Below are 13220 nucleotides of genomic sequence, written 5' to 3'. Positions count from 1 at the left end.
AGCAGTTTTTAATTTTTTTAAAACCATTTTAAGGTCAAAATCATTAGCCTTTTTAAGCTATTTTTTTCGATGGTCTACAGAACAAACCATCGTTATAAAATAACCCTAACCTGCCTTATTAACCTAGTTAAGCCTTTAAATGTCACTTTAAGCTGTACAGAAGTGTCTTGAAAATATCTAGTCAAATATTATTTACTGTCATCACGGCAAAGATAAAATAAATCAGTTATTAGAAATGAGTTATTAAAACTATTATGTTTAGAAATGTGTTGAAAAAATCTCTTCGTAAAACAGAAATTGGGGGGAAAAATAATTCAGGGGGGCTAATAATTCTGACTTCAACTGTATACTCCCAATTGCAAAAAATAAAAATCTGAGTTTGTAGGAAAAGTGTCAGAACTGGTAGAAACTCACAATTCTGACGCTTCTACCAGCAATCCTTTCCCTACAATTTGGAGATCTAAACTCACAAATACAAGTTACAAAAATCCTTTCTAAAGTGGAATAACTTTCAAACAATTTGGGAGTTTATATTATCCAATACTGAGAATAAAATAAGTTCATGTGGCAAATATCTCACAGTTCTGGCTTTCTAACACACTTTTAATTGCAGTTTCATCTTGCTGTTCTTTGTCAAAAGTCAATGTCACTGGTTTATATCTTTATAATGTTATTACTTTTTGACTTTTTTCGTCATAACTGCAAGACATAAACTCTCAGTGTGTAACTGTGTGTTCTGTCATGTCGTAATGAGAAAAAAGTGAAAATTGTGATAATAACAATATGAAAAATGTTACAATTGTGGGATATTACACGTTCATGCTTCATGAATCAACTTAATAATCAAACCTTTATAAACCAGATCTATGGTGTCAGCTTGAGGTCCTCAGGCCATTAAAAAATCATGAGGTTACTACAGGGGGTCCACAAGACTGATTAAATGTACAAAATTCTCTTTGTGCGTATTTATTTCTCTTTTTGGTTCAATGCGTAATGTAATAGTGACGTGTTTACTAAAAAAAATATAGTCGACCAAACCTGCTACTTCATGTCAGGGGGTCTCCGAGTTGCCTGTGAATCTGGGTGGGTGGTCTTTGCCTTTGGGGCACGTGTACAAAAGGATTACAACCCCGTGAGGAAGATTATTATTAAGTGTTGTCCAGTACAAGATTTAATCAGCCAAATAGGGCACTGAAGAAAAATCTAATCAGTCTAATTTTATGCTTTTACAATAACATAAATTACTGATGCATTGTTTTATTTTTGCACAACCGTTAAAGCGAGATTCATTAGAGTCGCTTAGTGAGTCGATTCACTGATTCTGAACCATGACTCATCGAGCATGTCACGCGCTCCGACCACCCGCACAGTCACTCGAGGAAATGGCCGTGCGCTTTCTGTCCGCAACGAGAAGAAATCCGATCGATCTGTGCAGGTTAACACCGAGTGCGGTCACCAGGTAAAACGACTTTTGTCGAAAAACATTCACAAAAATGCGATTTATGGGAGGAAAATTAGCTTTTAGTTCATAGTTTCGTCATTTTGACCGTTTAAAGTGTTGCGGGGAAGCGCCGCTGCTAAGATGCTAACGAGCAAGTTAACGGTTCAGCGGGAACCACAGCTCAAAACACTTAAATGTATAAACAATAGATGAGTCAAAATGCTTTAAAAACGACAAATATGTTAACGGCAAGTTGTTTTGTGATTGAATTGTGTCTTTTACGGTATTTAGCAAGATTTCGCAAGCAGTCACATCTGGCACCTTAAGGATAGACTAACGTTATACGTAACCCTACATCTGTGTCTTTATGTAACGTACACGCTTTGTCCTCCAGTCACAGGTTATTAAATATAACATCACTTTTATTATATATACTTAGACACTATCGGGTGTTATGGAAAATGTATTTTCTTTCCCTTGTTTACTGTAAAGAGGTGTTTGTTTGGTGTTTACTTTCACTCGGGTAATCCTCAATCCCACGGCTCATTTACTTTCACATATTTACGTTACACGTATTAAACCTGTAATTACTCGTGATGATGAATGGCTTTTGTTGCATACCTGATTTTCTGTATGACTCCTACTAATGTTACCGGGTCATGTTATCAACCCTCCTATTGTTTAAGAATCTGCAGCCACTTCTGATCTTTTGGATCAAATTCAACCCACATTAAGCTTCTTGGTTAATAAACGTTGGTTAAATGTCGTGTTTTATGTGTTAATTACTTGTTTGATTTCATACTTGTTAGCAACGTTGTGCAAAATCTTAATGTAAAATATGTATATTTATATTAAACAAAGTGTCACACTTGACAAATTGGATTAATTGTGGGCATTTTTATTCTTTTTATAGTTAAACATTATTTAACATGATTGTTGCCACAGTTTAACTAAAGCACTAGAACAAATTAGATTTTGGGCGTCTTTATCTCTTTTAATTAATTCATCTCTTTTGACCTGAAAGAGTTAAATAAATATTTTATAAAAATCATCTAAATATTTTTTGTTGTTGGGGAATTTCGCTTTGCAAATGCTCAAGATGCTCAAAATATACATAATTAACTTTAAAAATTGTTTGTAAATGCAATGACTTAAAAAATCTTTGTACATGAAGCACATTTAATTGATAATCTGGGAAAAGTTTAAATATTTATAGTAATATTTGTGTGGAGAAACTTTTGTCCGTTATATAAATTTTTTTCACCATATCAAACACTACTTAAAGACTAGATTTATACCTGTAAAATGTATTTTTCTTGAAAACATTGCAGATTATTATATGTTGTTTAGAACTAGTAGTCTAGATTTCATAAATTGAGTTTTGTTTTTTTATTTAATTGCATTTTGATTCAACAGTGACATCATTTCAAATAAAACATGTTTTATTCAATCAGTAGCAACGTGGTAAAAAAAAAAAACATGAACATTTAAAAATATTGTTCATGATTGTTAAAATCACAATTCTCGTCCAAACTGACCTAGATTGCAAAATCGCATCTATATTTTAAACGTATTATTATAATTATTATTATTAGTGTTAATTTGTTGTTATTTTTTCTTTTTTAAAGTAGCATATCTTAGCGCTGGGCTGATAAACAATATATCGAATTGCGATAAAATATATGTCAATAACAATGATAAGCTCTGGTCTTTTTTTTTTTTTTGTTTTTTTTACTGTATGTTGATCTACAAGCCAATCACACAGCAGAAATATGCAAAAAATGGGAATCTAAAAATGTGTTTATTAGAGATGCATAGAATTTTTAGCCACCGAAGATTTATCAGCCGAGAATATGTTAGGGCATTTAATGGACCCTCTTATTTTTGTGGCTTCAGTCATTGTTGGGATACTCTTTTTAAATCTGGAAGCATTCGATCTAGTACTTTTATCGAAATATATATCGTTATCGTTCATTATCGAGATTGTATTTTTGCCATATCGCTCAGTTTTAGTATTTGTGTTCGACATAGTAACAATTGTGTGGATGTAAATAAAATTTATAATAATCATATCTATTTTTTTCTTGAAATATTGTCTATAAACACAGTCAGTGTATATCAAAGATTCCATTTTAATTACCAAATACTTTGGAGTCATATTGAAATTAACATTTATATATATATATATATATATATATATATATATATATATATATATATATATTGTTGTTTATTGACGTTTTTCTTTGTCAAATACCCTGTATAGTTTTTGCAGAAAGCCGAGTAGCTCAGTCTTTGTATTAAAATAGGCGTTCTTGTAAGATATATGGGTTATGTGTAACATTATACTACACGTGAAAGGGGTGAGTGTTTAGCAGCTGTTCTCTTGTTTCATGGCTTCAGGTCTGCCGTGGGCCTCTTCAGCACTGCAGCGGAGCAGCGTAATGCTGGTGACGACTGCCATGGTGAAGACAGAGATGACGACCACAGTCATGCCGTCACGCACGTCCGGGCCCTTGAGATGAGAGCCAGAAAACTAGAGGAGCAGGTTCACGACCTCACCGTAAGCATTTTTAGATCAGCCGAGTGAACTCTGTCACTCTTTAACCTGTTATAGGGCACTGTTTGGAATACTCATTGTAAAAAAACGAGTTGACTTAAACATATTAGGTACCATAGTGGGTTCTTCACACTAAAATGATCAACTACTAAATAACTACAATCTGTGTAATTCAGAATGTCAAAAGATTTGACAAATTTTGGATGAATAAATTAAAATACTGGGGCAAAATAATTGTTTGCACTCAAAACAAAATGTCAACATTCTCTAAACTTCACATGACAGCCCATTAAAACTCATTGTGACATAGATATATTACTATTGTCTAAAAGATGTTCTTCTTACATTATTTTTAATAATAATAATAGTCTAACTTTGTTTTTAAGGAGTAAGTACATGGTTGGTTTTCCATGTCATGGTTTCCGCTACATTCATTCTTCCATGGCAAAGTGCCACACCAGAATTCATCCCATGCCAAGGCTACATTACAGCTTCTCAATCAAAACCTTCAGTTGTTGCTCTTTTTTTAAATAGTGGCTTAGAATCACACCAAAATTTATTAATTTAAGTGATTTATAACAGAGCAAACTTTTCTGTAATCGTAGTAGTGCTGTACCTTATTTGTTTAACCCTTTAAGGTTACATGCTGGTTGCGTAAGGATGCGTGAGGCCAGCACACTCAACATAGCTTTCAGTTATGATGAACACTGTTTCCATAATTATACTTTATTTACAGATAAAGGTCTATGGTTCTGCATACAATTACTTAATCTTGCCGTTTTACTTTACTTCAGGGTGCATTAATCCCACTCTGTAGGTCTATTCATAAATATTCCTAGCAAATCTAATAAATGTTGGAGACATACTTGTTGCATAAATGCACTAAATCACTCTTCAGCAGTGTTTATTTGAGAGCGCACAAGAAAATCTGCACTTGAGCATCGTATATTTGAGGGCGTGCAAGAAGTTTTGTGCAGGAACAGAGGAAATTGGTGCACAAGCATAGAGATCCGCATGCTCTTATTACATGAATGTGATCTTGACTTGTACTGCACTCACGCCTTTGTCAAATAACGCCATAGGTATTTGGAAGATCTAGAGGAAACTCTGCATGTATTTCCAGTGTTATTGACCATTTAAACAGAAATCATTTCAGTGAATTGTAAACATTTGATTTATGATTTCTAAAATAGTTCTTTTTAACTATAAAAATGCAATTCAGAAAATTTTAAATCACAGAATCTAAGCAAAAATGGAATTGAATTTTATTGACCCTAACTGTGAACAGTTTATTTTTAATGTAAATTATTATATTTTATAATTTATTCATTTAATTATTCATTAAATTTCATTTGGCATCAATCCAAATTTGTGCACATGTTCTGTATGTTTTCTTGTATGTGTTCAATTCCTGAACCTTTGCATAAAGTTTTTAATCTAAAGACAGGTAATTTAATTACTTTCGATGTGCTCAAATATTTGTTAAACGAATGTTATTTTAAAAAAGCATATACTAAAACTGCAAAACAGAATAAAGTGCATGTTCTAATCGGAAATAAAGAAAATCAGTTATCTATTTCATTATTTAATGCATAAAATAGGCTAGTCTTTTTATAAATTGAGTTTAATTGATCTACAATTCTAGTTACATTTACTTTCTTGTAAATAATAAAAGAAAACGAACCTGAATACCTGCCACAATTCCTTTTTTTTTTTTACATTGAAACAATTTGATACAGTGTCTTCTGTCTTCACAACTGGCAAACGCGTCAGAAAAAACTGTCTCAGCGAATATTTGGTCTGGTTTAGTAATGTTAGTGATGCATGGAAAAATGCAAAGCAGAATTCTCCTGAGCTCATTAACCCACTGATGACAGCCACTTTGTGATGGCTTTTAAGGTGGTTAACGAGGTTTTTTGTGTTACCTTGGGAAGTTTGTTCTGAACAGGAGCAAAGGCTATCAGCATCATTGCATTCCTCGAAAAAAAACTACTTCCAATCTAGATGCAGTCATCTCATGCTTGTGATGCGTTTCAATCCGTAAACTCCACCCAATAAAATAACGGCTTAATAAATAATTATTGATCATGGGCCACAAATATCGTTATCATGAAAATAATACGATAAATCATGCAGCCCTACTTTACAGTTTAAATCACACATTTATTATTAATATAAAATATAATTAAAAAAGGCATCTTATATTTAATCTTATATAGATTTTTATTAACCTTAACTTCTCTATATCCATGCCTAATATCTGATGGCCAGAGAGTCAAATATTGGTGTCTGTGAGACTGTCCAGTCCAGAGACTGTTGTGTACACTGTGATTATATATAAAATTCACTTTAATGTGTGATGTGACTAAAAAGTGATCATAAATGAATATTTTATCAGTTCAAATGAGCTGCGGCTTGGACCCGGAAACAGTATTTCATACGTCACGACTTCACGGCCATCACTTTTAGCATTATATCTGCAATTTAATTGTTGTTTCTAATTTAGTTGTTGTAATTTGTCTATTCTTTGTGCTTTTTACAGGAGCGATACAAGCGAGCTGTTGCCGACTCGGACAATGTTAGAAGAAGAACACAGAAATTTGTCGAGGACGCCAAACTGTTTGGTAACCCAATATACCCTTAATGCATGCATACCTTAATGTCCCGTAATGTCTCAGTCCCACATTAAGCATAATTCTCCTCCTGCAGGGATTCAGAGTTTCTGCCGTGACCTGGTTGAAGTGGCAGACCTTCTGGAGAAGAACTTAACGGTTGAGGAGAGCGACAAAGCACAGCAGCTGACACAATACCTGGAGCACATTCAGGGGCGGCTGCAGGACATTTTCACCAAGCACGGACTGGAGAAGATGACCCCTGTGGGATCCACATACGACCCCTATCAGCACGAAATCGTCTGCCATACTCCAGCAGAGGGAGCGGAGCCTGGAACCGTGGCCATGGTCAAGCAAGACGGTTACATGCTGCACGGACGCACCATTCGCCATGCCCTCGTGGGTATCGCTGTCAAAACTCAAGAGCGGTGACAGGACTTTGGATCACTTCGTGTCCCGCTAACATTTTTACACTCATAGTTTGTACGATGCTATTGTTCTTGCATCCCTAGACGACTACATGTTTGACTTACTCTTTGAAGTAATGGTTATTTATATGTATTTATAAATGTTTTGTTGATATTGTTGTAAGCTACACCAGTTTTTGTTTTGAATCCTTGATTTACACATTGTCCAGTGCCCATTTATGTTTGGAAAGGTTGTCTTTTTGTGTGTTGCAGTGTTAAATTGACCCGGAAGATGCACTTTACACCTTTATTATAGTGGATTCTGTACGTGATACTAGTTTAGAGGGAAAAGCAGCATATGAGATTTGTAAGAATGTTAGTAACACTACAGTATGATGATATATATGTTTAACAACCGTTGGGGATTTGGTTATTATGAATTAACAATGAACAATCATGGTTAAAGCATTTATTCAGCATGGTAATGTTCAGTAGATGTATATCTAATTAGTTCATTGTCAGTGATATCAGTAAATGCAGTAAACATGATAGTTCATGGTCACTAATGTTAATGCATACAGCATTATTGTAACCTTTCCAGAAAGTCGTTGGCTGTTGTTGAATGTGTAAAGTGTTTAGGCCCCCAGTATCCAAAACAAAATACAAACGTTTTCTCTTTTGAATGGGAGAAATGCACATTATATATTTAGATATGCATCCAAAGTGAAAATGAGCTCGTGCTATTTGGGAGATAAAGTGAACATAAGAATATTTATATGTATTTATTCTGTTTATAATAGTTTGCCCTGATAGTTTACTTTTTTTTTGTAGCTTAGAAGAACTGAAACTAATCTATTTACTTTTTCATTTAAACTGAGTTTTTACTCCTTTGTTATTTTTGTAAATGTTGGAAATTCTTCAGTTTTGAGTGTATGCGTGAGGCTGATGACTGAATAAAAGTCTTTTGTTTTCGCTTGTTCATTCTGTGCACTAGGGGTCAGTGTTTTTAAAACAACTCATAACAGGACATGCTAGATGTAGGTACATAGATGCCTCATTTAGCTTTTGCCATGTTGTAACGGGCAAAATACTCAAGAAGAAAGTTGACTCAAGCTGAGGCAATATGTCCGGCTGTCCGCGTGGTCTTAAAATGTCTTAAATTTCAAAAACAAAATTTTAGGCATTAAAAGTCTTAAATTCACAGAAATATTGTGCGTTTTAGATCTTAAATCATTTTAAACAGGTCTTAATTTTGTCAAAGTAATATTTCTCAATCGGGCTGAAACCCATCCAATCACCAACAAGCATTTTACAGCATTTAAAAAAAATAATTAAATTCCCTAATCAGGAAAATAAAAACAATTACACAATTCCTCATGATAAGGACAGCAACATGTCCTTTTACATAATTTTCCATTTACAGCGGACATAATAGGCATGAGGGCTAACTTTAGGGTTTATATCAAACACATTATATTTTTTGATTATTCATGTAGTTTTCTCCATAATATAGTTTTAACAATTTTAAAATTGTCATTAAAAAAATATTAAGTTGAAAAAAAAAAGTGAATCCGACTAGAGTTCTCTTGTTTTGACACCTTAAAATATGTGGTTAAGAAATAACTACATTTGCTTTTTCCAATCTTATTGGTCCAACCGGGCCATTACCAAAAAATCTTAAGTGTTTAGCCCCGTATAAAAAATCTAGTCTTTTAAAAAAATCTAGTCTACATCTCATTCATAATGGAGCCTAAAAGTCTTACATTTGACTTGGTGAAACCTGCACAAACCCTGTATATCTGCAATGTATTTTTACACATTTTTGCAACACGAACATGAATGTTTTAGCTAATGTGTATGTTAAAATCAAGTAGGTTATTGCAATAATACAAACACAGTTCTTAAAAATTGACTAACACGCGTAGCTATTTTTTGTAAAAATATTTCTCCAAAACACTGCTAGTAAGAGCATGAGTTAAGATCAAGTTAAGATGCTATTGTAAAAATACCAACACATTTTTGTCTTAAGTTATCCCATAGACCCTTTTCACATGTGGGTTTCTCCATAGCGGAAGGCGTCATAGCTGGGTAAACGTAAACCGCAGTGAATGGGAGAGTACAACAAATAATGTTTTTACGATCATATTTGCTGAAATAAAAAAAAAAACTCCACGATGGTGTTATCAAGACTTTGCAGAAAAAAAGGACAGAAATAGTGTGAGACTGATGACGACAGTCAGAAGAGAGAATAATGTCAGATTTACTCTCAGCCCCATATGCTGCATTAGAAACACTTCGCAAAAACGGTAAGTCTTTTTTGTAATTTGACGCAGATTATATAATAAATTCATAAATGCATATAAATGTTCATAGGTTTAAAAAAAATCTAAATATGAAAAACTTTCAAGCATTTAAGATTATTATCCCGTCATAACAGTCATGTGAAAAGGGTCAATTTCTTTACGAATTTGAGTACCAGTAGTTTTTAAGTGCAAGATTTTTTTACCGTTTCAATATGGTGGACGGAGTCTGGAGCTGTCGACAGCGGCATCTATGTATTATTCGACTCTATGGGCCAAATACCGCAGTGTTCGCGAAACACCGGAAATACGTTCATAGTCACCGCACGTGTGTTCTGCCTTGCATCCTATGCCTGCAACACATATTCGGCCTTAAGTTACTCGCTAAAGTTTATTCTTGTATATTTTAACGAAAGATGACAAAAGTAAAGAAGGAGAAAACCGCGGAAGACGAAGCCGGAGGGACGGAAAAATCATATCAAGAGTTGATAGCTAATATTAACCCAATCGCAAACCCGTTAGCATCGCGAAAACTTAGCAAAAAGCTTTACAAATGCGTCAAGAAAGGTAAACACGTGTTCAGAACTTGTTTTTTTATCAGTCGTAAAGAGTAACGTTAATGCCTGTGAGTGTGAATAAAAATATACAAAATGTTGCTGTAAGGGAGTTTATTATGTTGCAGACACGTGGCTGCAGTCATTTGTTCATTCATTATCAGTGTTATTCATTGTTATATTTATATTATTTATAGCGGCTAAAGTTAAACAGATCCGACGAGGAGTAAAAGAAGTACAGAAGTTTATCAACAAAGGAGAGACTGGGTAAGATTAAGTTTATTTCACATATTTGATAAGGTCACTGGTTGATCAGTCCAGGGTTTAAACCCATATTAGCCTCTCAAAAAATTCCTTTCAGTTTAAAATGGATAATACATTTGACAATGAATAATGCTTTTTAATTGAACACAAAGAAATGCACAACTTTCCCTAAACTACATTTTAGGACATGGTTTTGTATTTGGTTCAGTTTGGACTCAGTATGATAATCTTAAAGGGATAAGGTTAGTTCAACCAAAAATTATTTTATTTTTTCAATATTTACTCACCGTTTATTTTCTTCCAAACCAGATTGACTTCTTTTTTTTTCTGTTGAACACAAAAGGTATTCTGAAAAAAGCTGAAAACCTGAAACCATTGACTTCCAAAGCATTTGTTTTTCTTACTGTGGAAGTCAATGTTTTCAGCTTTTTACAAAATATCTTTTCTGTTCGACAGAAGAAATCAACTCAAGGGAGAATAAATAGCGAGTATATTTTTTTTCTGTGAACTATCTCTTTAAGGCACGCGTGTCAAACTCAGTTCCTGAAGGGCCGCAGCTCTACACAGTTTAGTTCCAACCCTGCCTCGACACACTTGCCTGTAGATTTTAAACAAGCCTGAAGGACTATTTGTAAGATCAGGTGTGTTTAATTAGAGTTGGAACTAAACTGTGCAGAGCTGCGGCCCTGCAGGAACTGAGTTTGACACCCCTGTTTTAAGGTGTAAATGTAACTTATAGTATATGAAAGCTAAGTTAGTATCAGAAAACAAGCCTTATTTTTTAAATTAAATAATTTTTAAAATATGTTTGAATCTGTGCAACTATAGAACATTTTGAGGGACGTAAACAATAACAATGGACCCAATTAGGCTTAGGCTGGTTTAAGATTCTGAACGTATGAAAACATTGGATAGAAATAGCACGGTTTCGTCATTAATGCTCTAAAATATTTTCTTTTTAAATGTCTGTGTAAAAAAAACACTAACCTTTTTCCCCATTTAAACACAATATATTTTATTTTGATAGACATTTATAGTGTTTTGGAGCAGTAAACATGTTAGACTAATTAATTTAAATGAATCATTGACTTCTGCTGCCTTCATTAGTTTCAAAAACACTGATTTATCTACAATTTAAAATGGCATGTTTGGAAATCTTTTTTTTTTTTTGCTGGAGATGTTGTGCTAAAAAAAAACGCAAATAAAAAGTCTTACACATACCATAAGGAATGATATATAGCAGAACATTTTTCCTGTTTTAAAACTTTTCCAAACCGTGAAATACCTTGAAAATGGTTATCGTCCTCTGCCTTGTCCCAATGTACTTCCTGTTTTGCATGTTTTCATTTCCATAGCTTCTGAGAATCCAAAAAGTTCCACATTGATAAACAATGTTATGGTAGCTGTTTTAACATCGAGTTATAATTGAATTCCCTCTTTTAACAGTTCCGAAATAGTCTACACATGAATCCTTGCAGCATGAAGAAATGACTTCAGTTTGTGCAAATAAACAAATGTATTTTGCTTAAAAATGTAATATCGTTTGGTTAATAAATTGTTTCCATTTATATAGGTTATATGCACGTATAAATTTAATTCTATGTATTCAAAAAGATTTTCAGCTATGAAATTTTTATAATAACATTTGTCTTTGTGTATTTTTATATTTAAAAGATTGCGCAAGTTTTATGTATTAAAATAGGTAATTGTGTTGACATGGAACTTGTATGGTAACGATCAAAATTTTGAATAGTTTTCAGTCATTAACTTATTATGAGTTATGACTTGAGTCCAAGCAGGCCTGAAATCTGAAAATCATACACAGATATGCGTTGTTGGGATTAAAATATTTTCATAAGTTAAACGTAATCATTTAATTGTTAAAAAATAAGTTACAATTGTTTATTATTACATTTAAATGTAAAACAAATGTTTTTTTTTTTTTTAAAGATTGAATTAAAACTACAAATTAGATACAAATTATTAATAAATGTCAATAAATTCCCAAAAAAAGATTACTATGAAGGCCAGAAAAAAAAAGTAACCTTTTAAAAAAAGAAATATTTTTGACATATTTATAATATTATTTATCGTAGGCTAAATTGCATCTTTACTCTTGAAATGATATGTGGGTCTCTGGTATCTAAAATATTAAAAACCTCTGTTTCTTATTTTCTGTCGTCTTTCAGTATTGTTGTGTTTGCTGGAGACACTCTTCCCATCGACGTCTACTGTCACCTACCGATCATGTGTGAAGACCGAAGCATGCCGTATGCCTATGTGCCGTCTAAAGTCGTAAGTTGATCAGTAGCGTATATAATAGAACTCTAATTCACCTTTGTGAAGGCTATATTCAGAGATATTCATGTGTTTGTGCAGGATTTGGGCTCGTCAGCCGGATCCAAGCGTCCCACGTGCGTCATCATGATCAAACCCCATGATGAGTATAAAGAAGCGTATGATGAGTGTGTGGAGGAGGTCACATCTCTGCCCAAACCAATCTGAACTTCTCTTGTATTTTTTTTAAAGTACATTGACTCAATATATCACATCAGATTAGGATGGAGTGATGTTTATCAGCACAAGACTCACCCTGGTTTTTGTCTTTGTGGACTTTTTCATCTGAAGAAGGAAGCACAAATGTATGATGGCGGTTAATGATATTGTGTAAAGTAAGCTTTAGTTCATTTCACTGTGCGGTGAATGTTCAGCCTGTTGATTTACTGAATATTTGACGCTGCTGATCTCTAATGATTTATGTGTTGGTGGTTTTTATTTACTGCTTGATTTGATTTCTGACCTCAGAGTTCCAAAAGATGTCAAAATAAACATTTAGATTTTTTTTTTCTACTAAGTTTTGCATTCTTATTACAAATGTTATTATTTTACTTGATATCATACAAAACTTTTATTCCAAAAATGCTGCATTTGTTAAGATTCCTATACTTTTCTGCCTGCGACACTCAAAATAACAATGCCAGTGGCTCACGATCCCCAAATTCTTTGGACGTGTAAAATATAAATATGCAAACATTGCGCACACAACAATAGGCCTATATAAACACAAGGATATATGGACAAC

At 33.4% G+C, this 13220-nt stretch overlaps 2 protein-coding genes across 2 annotated transcripts; both read left to right on the top strand.

Moving 5' to 3' along the window:
- Window positions 1–1349: 1349 nt before the first annotated feature.
- grpel2 (GrpE-like 2, mitochondrial) lies at window positions 1350–8001 on the top strand. Its single transcript, XM_056446178.1, has 4 exons — window positions 1350–1459; window positions 3845–4004; window positions 6544–6625; window positions 6711–8001. Exons 1-4 carry the CDS (start codon window positions 1383–1385, stop codon window positions 7043–7045), a joined length of 654 nt encoding a protein of 217 aa, XP_056302153.1. The 5' UTR covers window positions 1350–1382; the 3' UTR covers window positions 7046–8001.
- Window positions 8002–9620: 1619 nt separating this feature from the next.
- nhp2 (NHP2 ribonucleoprotein homolog (yeast)) lies at window positions 9621–12992 on the top strand. Its single transcript, XM_056446349.1, has 4 exons — window positions 9621–9887; window positions 10072–10141; window positions 12328–12433; window positions 12518–12992. Exons 1-4 carry the CDS (start codon window positions 9737–9739, stop codon window positions 12641–12643), a joined length of 453 nt encoding a protein of 150 aa, XP_056302324.1. The 5' UTR covers window positions 9621–9736; the 3' UTR covers window positions 12644–12992.
- The last annotated feature ends 228 nt before the right edge of the window (window positions 12993–13220 follow it).

This window comes from Danio aesculapii, chromosome 21 (assembly GCF_903798145.1).
Source record: "Danio aesculapii chromosome 21, fDanAes4.1, whole genome shotgun sequence".
Taxonomy (NCBI): domain Eukaryota; kingdom Metazoa; phylum Chordata; class Actinopteri; order Cypriniformes; family Danionidae; genus Danio; species Danio aesculapii.
Note: the sequence above shows the minus strand (reverse complement) of the source record. Positions and strands in the feature narration are given on the sequence as shown.